General features: G+C 43.5%; 1 protein-coding gene and 1 long non-coding RNA gene across 4 annotated transcripts in view; both read right to left on the bottom strand.

Moving 5' to 3' along the window:
• Window positions 1-5,830: 5,830 nt before the first annotated feature.
• The window catches only part of LOC139578356 (guanine nucleotide-binding protein subunit alpha-14-like), a 30,728-nt gene continuing 17,324 nt past the window's right edge, over window positions 5,831-19,234 (bottom strand). The window contains exons 1-7 of one of the 3 annotated variants that reach the window (XM_071405831.1): window positions 13,104-13,177; window positions 12,249-12,433; window positions 12,009-12,160; window positions 9,854-9,982; window positions 8,983-9,112; window positions 8,329-8,482; window positions 5,831-6,905 (exon numbers count right to left, since the gene is read on the bottom strand). In XM_071405831.1, the coding sequence (XP_071261932.1) occupies window positions 6,703-6,905; window positions 8,329-8,482; window positions 8,983-9,112; window positions 9,854-9,982; window positions 12,009-12,160; window positions 12,249-12,395 (915 nt within the window). In that variant the 5' untranslated portion in view covers window positions 12,396-12,433; window positions 13,104-13,177 and the 3' untranslated portion in view covers window positions 5,831-6,702. Of the gene's footprint in view, window positions 6,906-7,179; window positions 7,344-8,328; window positions 8,483-8,982; window positions 9,113-9,853; window positions 9,983-12,008; window positions 12,161-12,248; window positions 12,434-13,103; window positions 13,178-19,234 lie in introns of those variants that run through there. The other 2 variants (XM_071405829.1, XM_071405830.1) reach the window with 2 other exon arrangements.
• LOC139577823 (uncharacterized) lies at window positions 14,906-17,638 on the bottom strand. The gene is made up of 2 exons (XR_011675419.1): window positions 17,204-17,638; window positions 14,906-15,532 (listed from the first exon to the last, which is right to left on the bottom strand). It is a non-coding gene; the product is annotated as an uncharacterized lncRNA (long non-coding RNA).

Below are 19,234 nucleotides of genomic sequence, written 5' to 3'. Positions count from 1 at the left end.
ACATCATTGATGTATATAGAGAAGAGAGTCGGCCCGAGAATTGAACCCTGTGGCACCCCCATAGAGACTACCAGAGGTCCGAACAACAGGCCCTCCGATTTGACACACTGAACTCTATCAGAGAAGTAGTTGGTGAACCAGGCGAGGCAGTCATTTGAGAAACCAAGGCTGTTGAATCTGCCACTAAGAATGTTGTGATTGACAGAGTCGAAAGCCTTGTCCAGGTCGATGAATACGGCTGCACAGTAATGTCTCTTATCAATGGCGGTTATGATATCGTTTAGTGGGATTTCTTATAAGCTTCCGCGTTAGAGTTCATCTCCTTGAAAGCTCTAGCCTTTAGCTCAGTGCGAATGTTGCCTGTAATCCATTGCTTCTGGTTAGGGTATGTATGTACGGTCACTGTGGGGAAAATGTCATCGATGCACATTGATGAAGCCAATGACTGATGTGGTGTACTCCTCAATGCCATCAGAGGAATCCCGGAACATATTCCAGTCTGTGCTAGCAAAACAGTCATGTGGCTTAGCATCTGCTTCATCTGACCACTTTTTTATTGATCGAGTCACTGGTGCTTCCTGCTTTAATTTTTGCTTGTAAGCAGGAATCAAGAGGATAGAATTATGGTCAGATTTGCCAAATGCTTTTTATGCATCTCTGTGTGTGGAGTAAAGGTGGTCCAGAGTTTTTTTCTCTCTGGTTTCATTTAATTTAACATGCTGATAGAAATTTGGTAAGACCGATTTATGTTTCCCTGAATTTAAGTCCCCGGCCACTAGGAGCGCCGCCTCTGGGTGAGCGTTTTTCTGTTTGCTTAAGGCAGAAAACAGCTCATTGAGTGCGGTCTTAGTGCCAGCCTCAGTCTGTGGTGGTACGTAGACAGCTACGAAAAATACAGATGAATACTCTCTAGGTAGATAGTGTGGTCTACACCAAGGAACTTGAAACTCTCAACCTGCTCCACTACAGCCCTGTCAATGAGAATGGGGGCGTGCTCAGTCCTCTTTTTCCTGCAGTCTGCAATCATCTCCTTTGTCTTGATCACGTTGAGGGAGAGGTTGTTGTCCTGGCTCCACACGGCCAAGTCTTTGACCTCCTCCCTATAGGCTGTATCGTCGTTGGCGGTTATCAGGCCTACCACTGTTGTGTCATCGGCAAACTTAATGATGGTGTTGGAGTCGTGCCTGAACAGGGAGTACAGGAGGGGACTGAGCACGCACCCCTGAAGGGCCCCTGTGTTGAGGATCAGCATGCCGGATGTGTTGTTACCTACCCTTACCACCTGGGGGTGGCCCGTCAGGAAGTCCAGGATCCAGTTGCAGAGGGAGGTGTTTAGTCCCAGGGTCCTTAGCTTATTAATGAGCTTTGTGGGCATTATGGTGTTGAACGCTGAGCTGTAGTCAATGAATAGCATTCTCACATAGGTGTTCCTTTTGTCCAGGTGGGAAAGGGCTGTGTGGAGTGCAATAGAGATTGCATCATCTGTGGTTCTGTTAGGGTGGTATGCAAATTGGAGTGGGTCTAGGGTTTCTGGGATAATGGTGTTGATGTGAGTCATGACCAGCCTTTCAAAGCACTTCATGGCTACAGACGTGAGTGCTACAGGTCGGTAATAATTTTGTCAGGTTACCTTAGTGTTCTTGGGTACAGGGACTATGGTGGTCTGCTTAAAACATGTTGGTATTACAGAATCGGACAAGGAGAGGTTGAACATTTCAGTAAAGACACTTGCCAGTTGGTCAGCGCATGCTCACAGTACACGTCTTGGTAATCCATCTGCCCCTGCAGCCTTGTGAATGTTGACCTGTTTAAAGGTCTTACTTACATCGGCTGCGGAGAGCGTGATCACACGTTCTTCCGGAACAGCTGGGGCTCTCATGCATGTTTCAGTGTTATTTGCCTCGAAGCGAGGATAGAAGTAGTTCAGCTCGTCTGGTAGGCTCGTGTCACTGGGCAGCTCTCGGCTGTGCTTCATTTCTCATTTACAACCGCGACCTGGCCAAGATAAAGCAAAGCAGTTCAACACATACAACAACACAGAGTTACACATGGAATAAACAAACATACAGTCAATAATACAGTATAAAAAGTATATATACAGTGTGTGCAAATGAGGTAGGATAAGGGAGGTAAGGCAATAAATAGGCCATGGTGGCAAAGTAATTACAATATAGCAATTAAACACTGGAATGGTAGATGTGCAGAAGATGAATGTGCAAGTAGAGATACTGGGGTGCAATGGAGCAAGATAAATAAATACAGTATGGGGATGAGGTAGTTGGATGGGCTATGTACAGGTGCAGTGATCTGTGAGCTGCTCTGACAGCTGGTGCTTAAAGCTAGTGAGGGAGATATGACCCTCCAGCTTCAGTGATTTTTGCAGTTCGTTCCAGTCATTGGCAACAGAGAACTGGAAGGAAAGGCGGCCAAAGGAAGAATTGGCTTTGGGGGTGACCAGTGAGATATACCTGCTGGAGCGCGTGCTACGGGTGGGTGCTGCTATGGTGACCAGTGAGCTGAGATAAGGCGGGGCTTTACCTAGCAGAGACTTGTAGATGACCTGGAGCCAGCGGGATTGTCGGTGAGTATGAAGCGAGTGCGAGCCAATGAGAGCGTACAGGTTGCAGTGGTGGGTAGTATATGGGGCTTTGGTGACAAAACGGATGGCACTGTGATAGACTGCATCCATTTTGTTGAGTAGAGTGTTGGAGGCTATTTTGTAAACGACATCGCCAAAGTCGAGGATCGGTAGGATGGTCAGTTTTACGAGGGTGTTTGGCAGCATGAGTGAAGGATGCTTTGTTGTGAAATAGGAAGCCGATTCTAGATTTAATTTTGGATTGGAGATGCTTAATGTGAGTCTGTAAGGAGAGTCTACAGTCTAACCAGAGACCTAGGTGTTTGTAGTTGTCCACATATTCTAAGTCAGAACCATCCAGAGTAGTGATGCTGGACGGGCGGGCAGGTGCGGGCAGCGATCGGTTGAAGAGCATGCATTTAGTTTTGCTTGCATTTAAGAGCAGTTGGAGGCCACGGAAGGAGAGTCGTATGGCATTGAAGCTCGTCTGGAGGTTAGGTGGATCAGAGATTCACCAGCAGCAAGAGCGACATCATTGATGTATATAGAGAAGAGAGTCGGCCCGAGAATTGAACCCTGTGGCACCCCCATAGAGACTACCAGAGGTCCGAACAACAGGCCCTCCGATTTGACACACTGAACTCTATCAGAGAAGTAGTTGGTGAACCAGGCGAGGCAGTCATTTGAGAAACCAAGGCTGTTGAATCCGCCAATAAGAATGTTGTGATTGACAGAGTCGAAAGCCTTGTCCAGGTCGATGAATACGGCTGCACAGTAATGTCTCTTATCAATGGCGGTTATGATATCGTTTAGTGGGATTTCTTATAAGCTTCCGCGTTAGAGTTCATCTCCTTGAAAGCTCTAGCCTTTAGCTCAGTGCGAATGTTGCCTGTAATCCATTGCTTCTGGTTAGGGTATGTATGTACGGTCACTGTGGGGAAAATGTCATCGATGCACATTGATGAAGCCAATGACTGATGTGGTGTACTCCTCAATGCCATCAGAGGAATCCCGGAACATATTCCAGTCTGTGCTAGCAAAACAGTCATGTGGCTTAGCATCTGCTTCATCTGACCACTTTTTTATTGATCGAGTCACTGGTGCTTCCTGCTTTAATTTTTGCTTGTAAGCAGGAATCAAGAGGATAGAATTATGGTCAGATTTGCCAAATGCTTTTTATGCATCTCTGTGTGTGGAGTAAAGGTGGTCCAGAGTTTTTTTCCCTCTGGTTTCATTTAATTTAACATGCTGATAGAAATTTGGTAAGACCGATTTATGTTTCCCTGAATTTAAGTCCCCGGCCACTAGGAGCGCCGCCTCTGGGTGAGCGTTTTTCTGTTTGCTTAAGGCAGAAAACAGCTCATTGAGTGCGGTCTTAGTGCCAGCCCTCAGTCTGTGGTGGTACGTAGACAGCTACGAAAAATACAGATGAATACTCTCTAGGTAGATAGTGTGGTCTACAGATTATCATGAGATACTCTACCTCAGGCAAGCAAAACCTTGAGACTTCCTTAGATATCGTGCACCAGCTGTTATTTACAAAAATACATAGTCCGCCGCCCTTGTCTTACTAGATTCCGCTGTTCTATCCTGCCGATACAGCGTATTACCAGCCAGCTGTAATGTCGTCGTTCAGCCATGACTCCGTGAAGCATAAGATATTGCAATATTATGAAATCTTGATAAAATAGATGCATACTACACTATATGATCTATGTCAATTTGTCATTACTGAATTCAATTAAATGGAAGAGGTTTTAATCTGACTTTGAAGTCCTTTTCCACACACACACACACACACACACAGGTTAGAATATTAATACCTGTATTATCAGACAGACTCCACCCTGCTCCGCTCACACATATTGAAATGGATATTACACTCATATGTATAGAGACAATATCGCTTCAATAGCACCAATATAATATCCAATATAAAATCCTACCGACCTAGTAACAATTTGAGCACAGCCAGAGCCTACTGAGCTAAATATCGACTGAACATAAATATGGATATGGGGACCAGAGTAAAAGAACTAAAGAGATGTTTATAATCAATACAATGATTAAATCCTTGTTTTGCCGTGTAACCTTTGATGACACTCCGCAGTGCAGCCCGAAGAGATGATCAGGAAACTCCACCGCTCAAATCAAAGCCCTACCGTGGGCTGTAGCCTATCACCATTCACATCACAACTACACTCTGTTTTTTTGCTGTTGATTTTTGGACAGTAGCAAGACTTGAACCGCTCAGGATACCAGGCTTTCATTTCTACTGGCCTCCCTCAACCACCTAATAGCATTAACAGCAGCATGCCTGCCAGCTAGTACTGACCCTGTACTTGGCTCCTGCTCTTAAAGGGATATTTCACCCAAATTACAAAATGACACATTAGTTTCCTTACCTTGTAAGCAGTCTATGTACAAGATACAGTATGACAGCAATCCATGCTTTGGTTTAGTTTCCCTTGCACGTTTTCCAAATGCCAACATTTTAGCATTTGTAGCACAAATCTGTCATGGGACCAATATTATAATTTATGTCCAAATTATCCTAAAGTATTGTGAAGCTCACCAAAGTCACTTATAGATGATTTGAACATGATACCAAAAATTGCTAATAATCTGTCACGTTCCTGACCTGTTTTCTCTTATTTTTGTATGTGTTTAGTTGGTCATGGCGTGAGTTGGGGTGGGCATTTCTATGTTACGTGTTTCTATGTTTAGGTTCATTGTTTGTTGGCCTTATATGGTTCTCAATCAGGGACAGGTGTTATTCATTTCCTCTGATTGAGAATCATATATAGGTAGGCTGTTTCACTCTGTTTGTTTGTGGGTGGTTGTCTTCCGTGTCTGTGTATGTCGCACCACACGGGACTTTTTCGTTCGTGTATGTAGTCTGTTCGTGCGTTCTTCGTATATTGTAAGTTCGTTTGTTCAGGTTTGTTGACTTCGTTTATTATTTTGTAATTTCTCAAGTGTTCTTCGTGTTTCGTCTTTGTTTAAATAAATCATTATGTCAAACTATCACGCTGCGCTTTGGTCCAATCCCTAGAGGAGAACGACCGTTACATAATCGGTCCCATGACTTGAATGGGATTTGTGCCACAAATGCTAAAACATTTGCATTTGGAAACAGTGCCAGGGAAACTAAACCAAAGCATGGATTACTGTCATACCTTGTACATAGACTGCTACAGGATAAGGAAACCACCCAAATTACAAAATGACACATTGAATTATCCCTTTAAGGACTCTGATTTGTTGGGCAATGTATTGATTCACTGGTATTGTTGTTCCCATATGAACTCAATGTATAGCAGTTAGTGATTGGTTGAAAAGCAAGCACATTATGGGAAGAGACAAGAACATCCACAATGAACCAAACCAAGAATCCTAACAGTGTAGTATTGCATAACATACTGTGTCAGGGGAACCCATCAACTCTCACATTTCCCGCCTTCATCACACCTCACCTCACACCTGGAATCCAGCGAGAAATATACAGCTATCAACCAATAAAACAAATTAAAAGACAAAGCAAACACAAAATGTTACACAAGCCTTCTTTGGTGGCACCTTCTCATAAGTGTAAACGTATTAGTGTAAATGGTGTGTTATGTAATGACTACAACACGTGTACAGTAGCGTTCATTCAACACACAGAGTGGAAGCTTCTGTAGGGATCTCTAGAGCAGAGGCATTTTCTATCAACATGGTGGTGTTGGTGATACATATGGACTATAGAGTTCTCCTCTCCACCTGCTAAAGTCATCACTAACATAATGGAGGCACAGTACTTCATGACATCTCTAGTCCAGTTTCAAGCACTGGTAGAGCACTGCATCTTCAAGCCCTTACGCACAACATTATACAATAACAACCAGAGGGGGAAAAAACCTATGATCAGATCCTGTACTGTGTGTGTGTGCGTGTGTGTTCAGGAGTCCATTCTGTCTGAGATTCCTTCCTACAATAAGAAGGTTTGGCCAGAAAGCATTCCCATCCCCAGCGCTGAGATGGAGAGAGGAGAAAAGTGAGCGAGGAAGGGATCAGGGGAGAGTCTCTTCAGCCCTGAGTGTTGGTTGAGTGTTGCTCCCCAGGCAGGAGGGCCCCAAGGCCCATCAGATCACCCCATAGTCCTTGATGACCTTGAGGAGCATTGTGTCCTTGACGGCATTGAATACATTGCAGATGTTGTTGGTGTCGGTGGCGCAGGTGAAGTGGGGGTACAGCCACTTGCTCTCCTTCTTGTCCCGGCTGCGAGTCTGCTGCGTATACATCTTCTGGATATACTTCATAGCATCCTGAGCATCACGTCGCTTTCCTTCAGGTGTGGGGTGAGGGGGAGGACAGGGGGCAGGAAAGAGATGGAGATGAGGGAGGAGAGAAAGAGAGGGGAGAGAAGAGGTCAGGGGGTGTAGGTAAATGGGAGAGAAATTGGAGGCCAATAGAAACAAAGATGAAAAGCAAAGGATAAAATCCCAAGATAGTACAGAAGTACAAAAATCATTAAATATGTTCTAAGGCAACCATCACATAATGTTATCATCGCAACGTTATAGCACAAAAAGTTAAAATAGCAACTTTATATCAAACGACCAATATGTATGAACCTAACCTCAGGGCGTCAGGTAGCCTAGCGGTTAGAGTGTTGGACCAATAACCGAAAGGTCGCTGGTTTCGAATACGAAAGCCGACAAGGTGAAAAATCTGTTGATGGCACCTAATTTGCTCCAGGGGCGCCGTACTACTATGGCTGACCCTGTAAAACAACACATTTCACTGCACCAATGCGGTGTATGTGACAATAAACAAAACTTCAATTCAGAGTTTATGGAGGAAGGAGTAACGTCTCCCCAAACCCCCTGGAGTGATGGCTTGGCGATGCAAAGTGCAGGGTATTTATAGTTGCCATGGGCAACATGCCGGGGGAGTGGAAGTGTGGTGGGGAAGCTCTAGAGAGGCTCGGCTACCTTCCTTCCCCGTCAGTGGAGGCACATCGTTAGTAAACTATGTGCCCACACAATACACATGAAATCAATCACACATTAAACCCTTGCTGAAACAATAATCCCTGCATTAAGAAACAATGATTTGGTACTTAAAGAACATTATGTTTACTGGTTTCGCTATAGCCAGCATGGTTATGTATTCTTGTGAGAACTCACCCTATGAAATCCCTTTCAAAAGAGGTTTGAAATGACTTTCTAAACTACTTTTGAATATCATAAGGCAGGGCATCAACTAGATTCTAGCGTGGATGGTCAAGGGGCTGGAACATAATTACAAATCATTTGTAGACTGAAAACTAACCGCAAGAAGCCCAAACAGATATAATATTTGACAAAAACAATCATTTCAAACCTTGCTTACTTATGTACACAATCACATATACAGTATCTCTCTATTATGCATGGGAATACTTTGGAACAGATTTTGAAAACTAAAATCACTTGGAGCTAATTTGCTGGTGGTTTTACAGTTTTTTTTTTTTACATGTCCAACAATAATGCAAAAACCCGCCAGTTGGGGAACCCTGTCATAAGGTCTCTGTTATTCCAGCCAGAAGCAGCAGTTAGCTACAACTCCATCGCTCTGAGAAAGAAAAACTAACACCAAAGGATGTGACTCAATGAGTTTACATCCATCATCACACTGCTATTTACCTCGATGGAGGGGATGTGTGTGTGTGTGTGTGTGTGCGCGTGCACGTGTGTGTGTATGCATGTGTGTGTGTGTAGACTTACCTGTGAACCCTGGGAAGTACTTCTGCAGGTCGGACGCCTGGATCTTATCAGCGAGGATGTCTGTCTTGTTGAGGAAGAGGATGATGGAGGTGTTGAGGAACCAGGGGGAATGGATGGTGGTGTAGAACAGAGCCAAGCTCTCCTCCATACGGTTCTAATGGGGGGAGAGGGAAGGGAGAGGGGGGAGAGGAGAGAATATGGGGGCAGGGGCACAGTGGAGGTTAATGAATTTAGAGAGAGACTCAAAAGTGGCCAGGAAAGATAAGCGGCTTAGTGAGCCTTGGTCAGGAGGGAGGGAGGGAGGGTTGGAGAGATAGTGGTATGGCAGCAGGTTTTGATACGCAACAGTGAAACCTGTTGGCCATGGCCAGAAAAACCTCTGGATAGAAAACGGAGGTTTCAATGTTTACTTACAAACTATGCCATGAAATGAAGGCCAAGGACAACACAGAGGATAAACAGATAGATAGATAGATGGACGGATGGACGGACGGACGGACGGACGGACGGACGGACGGACGGACGGACGGACGGACAGACGGACAGACGGACAGGCAGGCAGGCAGGCAGAAACACAGAGACAGGCAGGCAGCCAGCGTGTAAGACAGACAAGCAGGCCGAGACAATCAGACAGGCAGACAGACAGGTACTCACATCGGTCTCTCTCTCCTCCAGGACCTGGTCGTACTCGCTGAGGGAAGCCAGGAAAATGAGGGATGTGACGTCCTGAAAACAATGGATCCACTTCCGCCTCTCTGACTTCTGTCCACCCACATCCACAATCCTACCCAGAGAGAAAGTTAGAAACACCTATTAGAGCATCTTTCAACATACACACACACAAACACACCATTGTGACCTTTATCAATAAGGTGTTTGTGATACCACGCATGGCAGGGGCCTTGTCTCGACGAGGCAGCTGGTCAGAGTTGTTAATGAGCTAGAAGTGTCTGAGGTGTAGCTAACACTGTGAGAAAGGCTGAGAAGCATATCCTCCTGTGTATACCGATACTTATTTCTTCTCTCTCCTTCTGTCACACATCAAACCTGTTTTTCACAGTTTCCAAGTCCCCATGCAAATGAGCCTCATAGAGCATTTGGCTCTAAAAAAGGCCATAATTGATACCTCACCATTTCTATCCCACTGTATCCTGCCTGCCTGATTACAGAGACAAATTACAGTCCAACCTTTCACAACAGGGGTGGTGAAAAACACCCCACCTGAACACAGCTGAAACTTTCATATTAATAACACAAATGTTTCGTAAAAAACAATGACATCGCCACGTTCAAAAGCACAAAAATAAATGTGTATGTTTTCAGCAAGTTGTCTGTGTAATGTGATTGTATGTGCTTGTAATTCCACTGTGTCTAAAACAGCCACGGGTAGAGTCAGACAATATCAAAGATAGCCTATAGCGTAGTCCACGATCTCATCAGCAGCTCTGGTGTTCTATTAGTTCCCTTGAAGTTTGGGTGAGACCAGGGTGAGCGATCTGAGTGATATGAGTGAGGGTGTGGCCACCTGAGTGTGATTTTCTCCACAGTGAAGGAGTAGTCATGGATGCCGGTGGTGGGGAATCGAACTCGCAGTATGTCCTGAGCAGTGGGGATGTAGTCTGGGGCTGATATGCGGTCCAGATTTGTCATGTAGCTGGAAAGGACAGAAGCAGAGAAAGAGGGAGAGGGCAAAAAAAAGAGAGAAACAGACAAAGAAAGACAGAGAACACAAAAAATGTGATACAATTATCTTTCCCATGGTAATGACAATGGTAGTAGCAAGTTCATTCTGTACATGAGACATGTAATATCAACTGTATATTACATACAACAACAATCAACACAAATTGAGTCGTGCAGAAGGAATTGAGCTGGGAAATTAGAAAAAGGCACATGGAGTCCTTACCACTGTGTTGGGATTATTGTTTTAATGGTTTATGTTGACACAACCTGTCATTTATTGGATGTTGACTGACTGTGTGCATGCTTCTTATCATGCTGCTATAATGACTCAGAGCTAGCTGAGTAAATACTGAGAGAGCAGGGAGAAGGAGAGAGAGGACAGGAGGGGAGACGGGCAGGAACAGATAGCAGTCCAACATTAGGCCTATTTCATTTTCTCGTAATGTGATGCATCATTTACTCTGATATCAACTTGTTGACTTTGTCTGTATCAATTTATTCAATTTCAACTTAATCAGTAAATGAATTCTAAAAGGAAAATAACTTTACTATTGGGTAGCTTTCAAGAATGGGTGGAAAGTGGAAAAGTGTACTTTTGAGAAACGATCTGTATTGTGACCGTGTCCACAGATGACGCAGTCCGTATAACACTCCTCACTGCCCTCACCCAACAGGACAAAAGCAATACCTATGTAAGAATGCTGTTCGTTGACTACAGCTCAGCATTCAACACCATAGTTCCCTCCAAGCTCATCACCAAGCTCAGGACCCAGTGACTGAACACTGAACACCTCCCTCTGCAACTGGATCCTGAACTTCCTGACGGTCTGCCCCAAGGCGGTGAGGGTAGGCAACAACACATCCACCACGCTGACCATCAACACGGGGGCCCCTCATGGGTTTGTGCTTAGTCCCCTCCTGTACTCCCTATTCACCCACGACTGTGTAGCTGCGTACGACTCCAACACCATCTTCAAGTTTGCTGATGACACAACGTGGTAGAACTGATCACTGATGGTGATGAGGCAGCCTATAGGGAGGAGGTCAGAGACATGGCAGAGTAGTGCCAGGGCAACAACCTCTCCCTCAACGTCAGCAAGACAATGGAGCTGATCATGGACTACAGGAACAGGAGGGACGAGCACGCCCACATCGACATCGATGGGGCTGTATTGGAGTGGGTCGAGAGATTCAAGTTCCTCAGTGTCCACATCACTAAGGAATTAACATGGTCCACACACACCCACACAGTTGTGAAGAGGGCACGACAATGTCTCTTCTCCCTCAGGAGGCTGAAAAGATTTGGCATGGGCCCTCAGATCCTCAAAAAGTTATACAGCTGCACAATTGAGAGCATCTTGACTGGCTGCATCACCGCTTGGAACGGACTGCAAGGCACCAGACCAAAAGGCGCTACAGAGGCTGGTGAGTACGGCTCAGTACATCACTGGGGCCGAGCTCTCTGCCATCCAGGACCTCTATACCAGTCGGTATCAGAGAAAGGCACAAAAAATTGTCAAAGACTCCAGCCACCCAAGCCATAGACTGTTCTCTCTGCTATTTGATTTGATTTATAAAATGAAATCAAATGGTGCCGGACAAGATGGCTGTTTGTGAATATGTGTTTTTAACATGGCTGAGATCATTTATTTGTGGAGAACTAGCCCCCTCCAATGGACATCATGGACTTTGCAGTTGATAAGGACAGTGTACAATGCACAGTGCTGTACAATGGGGACACAGTCTTGTGAATGAAACAATCGTTTTTTTCATTCATTGTGACTATTAAGGTATAACATTTTGTATTTACATAGGTACATCTTACCAAGGAAGCAAAAACCATCTACTTCATAGTTTTTCAGCCTCTACGGAAAAAAGCAGGTGCAAACTTAGCAAATATTGCACCTGGGGCAAACGCTTAGTAAATCTGTCCCACGGCGAGAGAGACAGAGAGAGAAAAAGACAGAGCGAGACCAAGAGATACTGGTGGTACTCACTACTCTGTGGAGTCCAACAGCTGGTACTCGCTGCGGCGGCTGTAGCAGACCCGGAGGCCTGGGTCGGCCCAGAGATGGCGAATAGCATCCACATTGCCTCTGTCCAGCTGGGTGACAGAGACATCCACATCCTGCACCCACCTGTCATACATCTGAGGGCAGATAGATAGATGCTACAGAGGGTGCCTTTCACTCATGGTTAGGCCAGTTTGAATGAACAGTATGTAACCAGACCCTGACCTCATTCTCTGGGTAGGCATAGGGCAGTCTGAGGGTAATCATGGCCCGGGTCATAGCCTTCACAGCTGTGAAGATGTTCTGGTAGATGAGCTTGGCGAAGTCCCGTCTTTCCTCCTCAGAGAAGCCTCTTCCATGGATGATCCTCATCTGTCTGATGAAGGTGGTTTTCCCACTCTCTCCCGTGCCTGAGGACACACAGCCCAGTGGACAGTCAGAGAGGAGAACAATATGTCCACTTCTCAGAAGATGATTAAACAATGCAATGTTACAATAAGTTGTTGATACACTGAAGAGAGTCAGAGTCATCATTACACCATTCGAATTTGCATTTGGAAACTTTCAAAACCTCACACATGCTTTCAAGCGATACCAGCCATCTGCCTAGTGATATAACCTGGACACACGGGTGGACATAACATCATTTACCTTTACTATGTTATGTCTAGTCTATGAGACCAGGCTGAGTGACAAACCTGCTATGAGAGGAAACAGCCCTCAGGTAAACGCCTAAGAGGAATGCATAGTTAACCATAAACTAAAGCTTTCGTGAAGTTGACAGGTTTTACAGATTTAGGCAACCGTCAAGTCAGGATGGTAGTTTATTGTAGCCTAATTAATTGGATATGATACAGTTATTACACTTGAGAACTTATTCCATATCTGACTTGTCCTGTCCAAAGTACCCTTTGCAAAGGCTTCAGGTCAAATGCTGGGTTTATGTGCAGGCTACTAAGGTTCGAATAAATAAATCCTGTCCAGAGAGTCCTTTGCAAAGGTTTCAGGTCAAAACGCTGGGTTTGTGTGCAGGCTAATAAATAAATGTAATAACATTTAATAATCTCTCTAGTTCCTCACCTTTTATTCCCCTTTCTTCAAATGGTTGAGTTTTTATTTGACAGAAGGTGTGAGAGAGCTCGTACCGGATCAGTTGAAACGGTTAAGCTCTGGTCAATTTATGCAAATGTCACGCGGCCACCACTGCCGTTAACCAATCAAGTGAGAAGCAGATGTTTGCTTTAAAATCTTCCGTTCATGAAACATACTGTAGTTTAACTTGTCATTTGTTCCGGGCAAGCAAATCCCCAAAAATATATTGAGGAAAGCCAATCATCGCTGTGTCTGGTTTTCCAATTCTATATGATGTCATTTTGCTAGAATACAGAGACAAAATCAGAAGGTCAATGGCATGGAGGAGGACTGCAGAGATTGTTGGTGTTGATGGTGGGTGAAGAGAGATTGGCACAACGTTTGCTTGTGCTGCTAGCTAGCTATGAACTAAACCTAAACTTCAAAACTGTGATCAAAGCCACCATTTGTGAATGTGTTGACTTAATTAAATTGTGAAATTTGCCCACCGAAGTGTAGAATTCACCAGTAACACACATTATAACATTGTAAATTAAACACTTCAATTTCCCATGTAATATGCTACCAATTGGATTATGGTATTTTAACATTATGATCCTCATATATTTTAGCTTAGTTATGGCTCTTTCATTATACCTGTGTCATGACGTTGATTATTATAGCTCACTTCCTATAAAATACATAGGCCTACATGTAAAATGCACATGAATTGTACTTTGAGTAAAGGAAATTGTGGCTTTGACTTGCAAACATTGTTGTGCAAATCTCTCTTCACCCACCATCAACACCAACAACCTCTGCAATCCTCCTCCATCCCATTGACCTTCTGATTTTGTCACTGTATCCAAAAATCATTCTCAGCAAATTAACACGGTAGAATTACAATGCTTCCCACGCCCTATTATTTTCCATTTTGACATTTGAATTAGCCTACAAATTGTTAGCTCCTTTTTTTCATGTACAGTACTGTACCTAGAATACAAGGGTTGGATTTGCACTAAACAATTTCATATGTCAGAAAAATCATGTACGAAATCTGGCTTATGCTTAGCCTTGTATATATTATCTACTGGTATCATTGTCCCCCACGATGAAATTGGGAAGGGACTGTGGATCTGTCTCCGTCCGCTAGTATGTTCGTACTTTCATCACATGTGATATCTCAAGACAGCACTGGCACGACTTTGACAAAACTTGGGTGAATGATGCGTCTTGCCATAGAGATCTGGCATTTACAAAATTACATTAAATGGCCAGATGGTGGCTCAATAACAAGTAATTGAAAATGCAAAATTTGAAAGGTAACGTTTAACCTAAAGTCATGAAATTCGGTACATAGGTCCATCTACTTACAAGGAACAGATTTGCCTCAGGGACCCATAAGGTCCGGGCATTATGGACTTTCCGCATTTTGTGAAAAACACTTAAAACGCTACTCCTCTGGCACCGAATGACCAATCTGCAAGAAACTTGATATGTGGCATCTATGGACAAAGGTCTCTCAATGCAATATTTCCCAGACTAGTACCTAAAACAATGTGTGAGTTTAGCTATTCTCTGCTTCAGATGTACAATGACAAGGGCACATTGCACATGCCCATAAGGCCACTAATGTTTTTATACTGCAGGCCTCTGGCTGCATTGGTGATGCATGCTAATATAATAAGCTGCAAAATGGGTTCACATGGCTGATATCCTGAGACAGTGACAATCAAATAAAACAGATTGGAGAGCTCACAACTGGACAAAAAGCTCATGCTAATTTGAAAAAGGAACACAGAAACATTAAAGACAGATCCCCTTCACCCCTTTTTATTGCAGAATTGTGATCTGTGATTAATGAACATTGACACTAGTTCATCTTGAATAACAGTTTTAAGTTAACAATTTAAACAAGTTTAACTTTACTTCAATGAATCAACAATGAATGAATCAACTCAGTTTATTTGTACATTTTGAAATTATATGTTAACTTGTTCGTACATGTTAGGCATCTTAGTAAGTAGGCTATTATTACTAAAGCATACTTTCAGTTGAACAAAAACTAGTCCATACCAGAGGTGGCCAACCTTGCTCCACACCCTGATTTACCTGGTGAGCATACTTCTATTCCAGCCCAGCAATAATACACATTATTATCAACTCATTAGGTTTGATAAGTTGTATCAGGTGTGTTAGTACTGGGCTTGAACAGATGCCTGCACACCCAGCATAACTCCAGGAGCAGGATTGGTCTGCTCCAGTTGTAATAGGTTTGTAGCCTACATTGTGTGTGACTTTTAACTGTATTGTTGTATACAACCTTTGCTAACATAAGTACACATACAACCCATGGCATACAAGAATGTGCCAGCAGTCTCTTGGGACATGCATTGGGACCACTTCATCTGAGGACAGACTTTCAAAGCTCGCCATATCTGAGTACAGAAAACATCAAAAAGAAACAGGATTCATTATATTATAATTAGCAAGACAACCATGACTAGTATGTTGCTATTATCTCACTTTCTTCATATTTTCCCTCTCTAGGGACTAGAACTGGAGAAGCTTTTCATAATGTCCTCCCTCAAAATTACCTTCCATATACAGTGCATTCGGAAAGTATTCAGACCCCTTGACTTTTTCCACATTTTGTTACATTACGGCCTTATTCAAAAATGTATTAAATCGTTTTTTCCCTCAACAATCTACACATAATACCCAATAATGACAAAGAAAAAACAGGTTTTTAGAATGTTTGTAAAAAAAATAAAATAATAATAATAATAATATCACATTTACATTAGTATTCAGACCCTTTACTCGTTACTTTGTTGAAGCACCTTTGGCAGCCATTCCTGCGTTGTCTTGGCTGTGTGCTTAGGGTAGTTTTCCTGTTGAAAAGGTGAACGTTCGCCCCAGTCTGAGGTCCAGAGCGCTCTGAAGCAGGTCAGACCAAAGAATCTTGTTTCTCATGGTCTGAGAGTCCTTCAGGTGCCTTTTGGCAAACTCCAAGTGGGCTGTCATGTGCCTTTTACTGAGGAGTGGCTTCCATCTGGCCACACCACCATAAAGGTCTGATTGGTGGAGTGCTGCAGAGATGGTTGTCCTTCTGGTAGGTTCTCCAATCTCCACAGAGGAACTCTGGAGCTCTGTCAGAGTGACCATCGGGTTCTTGGTCACCTCCCTGACCAAGGCCCTTCAAACCCGATTGTTCAGTTTGGCCGGGCGGCCAGCTCTAGGAAGAGTCTGGTGGTTCCAAACTTCTTCCATTTAAGAATGATAGAGGCCACTGTGTTCTTGGGGACCTTCAATGCTGCAGAAATGTTTTGGTACCCTTCCCCAAATCTGTGCCTCGACACAATCCTGTCTCGGAGCTCTACTGACAATTCCTTTGACCTCACGGCTTGGTTTTTGATCTGACATGCACTGTCAACTGTGGGACCTTATATAGACAGGTGTGTGCCTTTCCAAATCATGTCCAATCAATTGAATTTACCACAGGTAGACTCCAATCAAGTTGTAGAAACATCTCAAGGATGATCAATGGAAACAGGATGCACCTGAGCTCAATTTTCGAGTCTCATAGCAAAGGGTCTGAATACTTATGTAAAGAATTATTATTTTTTTTTTTTTATCAATTAGCAAAAAAAATGTAAAAACATATTTTCACTTTGTCATTATAGGATATTGTGTGTAAATTGATGAGGATTTTTATTTATTTAACCCATTTTAGAATAAGGCTGTAACGTCACAAAATGTGGAAAAACGAAGAGGTCTGAATACTTTCAGAATGCACTAGTAGTCCTGTCCTTTTTCTGACAGCTGGAGCAGCAAATCCTTTCACCCTCTTCCATTGCTTGCTGTTGTTATCTACAAATGCATTTGGAGCATGTGTTTTTAATTTACAATGATAAATAGGCCTACATCAAGATAACAAGCTAATAGGAAGTTAGCTAGCTGATAATATTTCACTTAGCTAGCTATACAGTATGTATAGTTGGCTAGCTAGCAGCTCATTAACCCACACAGAGTGGCCTTCCTATGCTAGCTAGCAGCTAATAAATAGTACATTGTTTCTTTTTTTCATTTTCAAAATGTATACTTACTAGAATACGTTTACACCTATGCCCTCGAAGCGGCCAGTCTTTTTTCAGCGAAGAGTTGTCAAGCGGAGGCCCTTTTCAGGTCAAACAACAAATTCAGCAGAAGTTCCACCCCCATTCATTTTCAAATTAAGGCACACAGAGCAATGTGCGGGGGATTGTAGGAAGATGAGCGGCGAGAACCCTGCTAGTGGAGCAGTACAAAAAGTTGAGCTCTGCTCTACTTTATGCAAATTTAAAACGAAATTAAGTGAAGTGTTGGAGTAAAAACCAGGTAAAAACCAGTGTGGCACCTGTCATTACACAATTATACCAGGCCCCACACGCAGAAATATCAGCCCACAGAGAGAAGGACGAGATTGAACTTCACTCAACTTTCTAGAACAGTGGTCACTAAGGCATTCCTAGTCAATTGCCAAACATTTCTGTAAAAAACCCAAAGATAAAGCCTTGTGTTCCTTTTTTTGTTGGCAGTAGGTGCACCCGGGCCCAGAGAGCAAATCAAGTGCACTATAGGTTTACCGCTGGCCAATCGGATGGCTCAGATTATCGTGTCTGCAGTAAAGTAGCAGGCATAAGAAATCTACAGCAAAGTTGATACTGTGAGATTTCAAAATGTTTAAAACTATGACTAGAGAGAGACTGTCAACGAATACAGCTATGAGCTTGTATTAGCCATAAAATGCGCTTTCTTCCTATTTCCACTCAGCGCTACAACAAGCACTAAAGCAGTAATGAATGAGTAGGAAAGTTGATCTGTATGCTTCCGTTGTTATTATTATTAGCGGCTTGGGTCTTTTTTAATATCGAGGAATATTTCACTTTCTCTGTTCATAGGAGTAACAATATGAATTTGTGCATGAGGCAGAAATAATGCGATATGACTCGAGTTTCGCCATCAGCTGAAGACGGTGTCCCTTTTTGGTTAGTGTCAGTGGAGGAAAGGGAGAGCGGAGGGCTGTTGAGTGGCGGACCCTCAATCTGCTGCTCTTTCCGTCTGCTGAGACAGACCATCAGATGCAGGCAACATCAGCCCAGTAAAATAGAAAGCAAATTATTTAAATCTCAACTTGCATTTTGACTCAGAAAGTGATCTTGACTCAGAAAAGGTTGGTGACCACTTCTAGGTGTTTTCCCTGTTAACACTTTCAACATTTCTCTTTACTGTGGCAATTGTGATCAAATCAACGTAATATTAGCCACTTTCAATGCAACATACCGAAATAAAACTAACTATGCAAGAGATTTTGTTGTAGGCAGAACACATCGGCGTAGGATTCTATTGCATTGACACCAGTGAATGGGAGTGGAGCGGAGCATGCCCAATTTGACTGGAGCGAGGAGCAAGGTTCTTAAAGGCTGGGGCCAGCCTTCTCGCACCTTCCAATTTCCCTCCAGTAGCGCTCCAGTAGCGGTCACTTCATGAGCTCAGGGCCTGCCCGGGCCCAGCATGCATTTGTAGTCTACTTGTGTGCTGCTATAGACCCTTGCTTTAGCTACTGTCATGGAGTTCGCAAAATATTTTCAGAAAGAAACTGATAGAACACGCACGTGCTAAATCAAGGTGACTTACAAAGATGAGGACCGAGAGCAAGAAAGGGAGTGTGGTGATGTTATGTCCACAACTAAAGAATCATTGTGGAATCTGAAAAGACACATATCCCCAAGGCATGATGGTGTACTTAATACGTGCACATGCTAAAAGAAAGGAACGAGGTGGGACGATAACTAAGTGTTTCATTGTAGCAAAGTATTTATAAACTAAAAATCAGATCTCTTCAACGTTTTGTTCATTTTTGTTCTATTATCTATACAATAGGCCATAATTGATTTTGGCCCAATAGGCCTGGCATATTCCTACGTTCAAGGAGCTCTCCGTTTTGATTGGGTTATTTTGCCTAAAAACCTTTAGGCCTACCCGAAAAAAAGAAAAACTCTGCATCTATGCCCAGCCTGGCAAGAGTGGCCAATAGGGTGTTTAGCAGCACCAGTGGCTCTGCAAGTGAGGAGAGGATATTCTTCGCTGCTGGCCTG

Source organism: Salvelinus alpinus, chromosome 6 (assembly GCF_045679555.1).
Source record: "Salvelinus alpinus chromosome 6, SLU_Salpinus.1, whole genome shotgun sequence".
In the NCBI taxonomy this organism is placed as follows: Eukaryota; Metazoa; Chordata; class Actinopteri; order Salmoniformes; family Salmonidae; genus Salvelinus; species Salvelinus alpinus.
The sequence above is the reverse complement of the archived record's forward strand: the minus strand, read 5'-3'. Positions and strand labels throughout refer to the sequence as shown.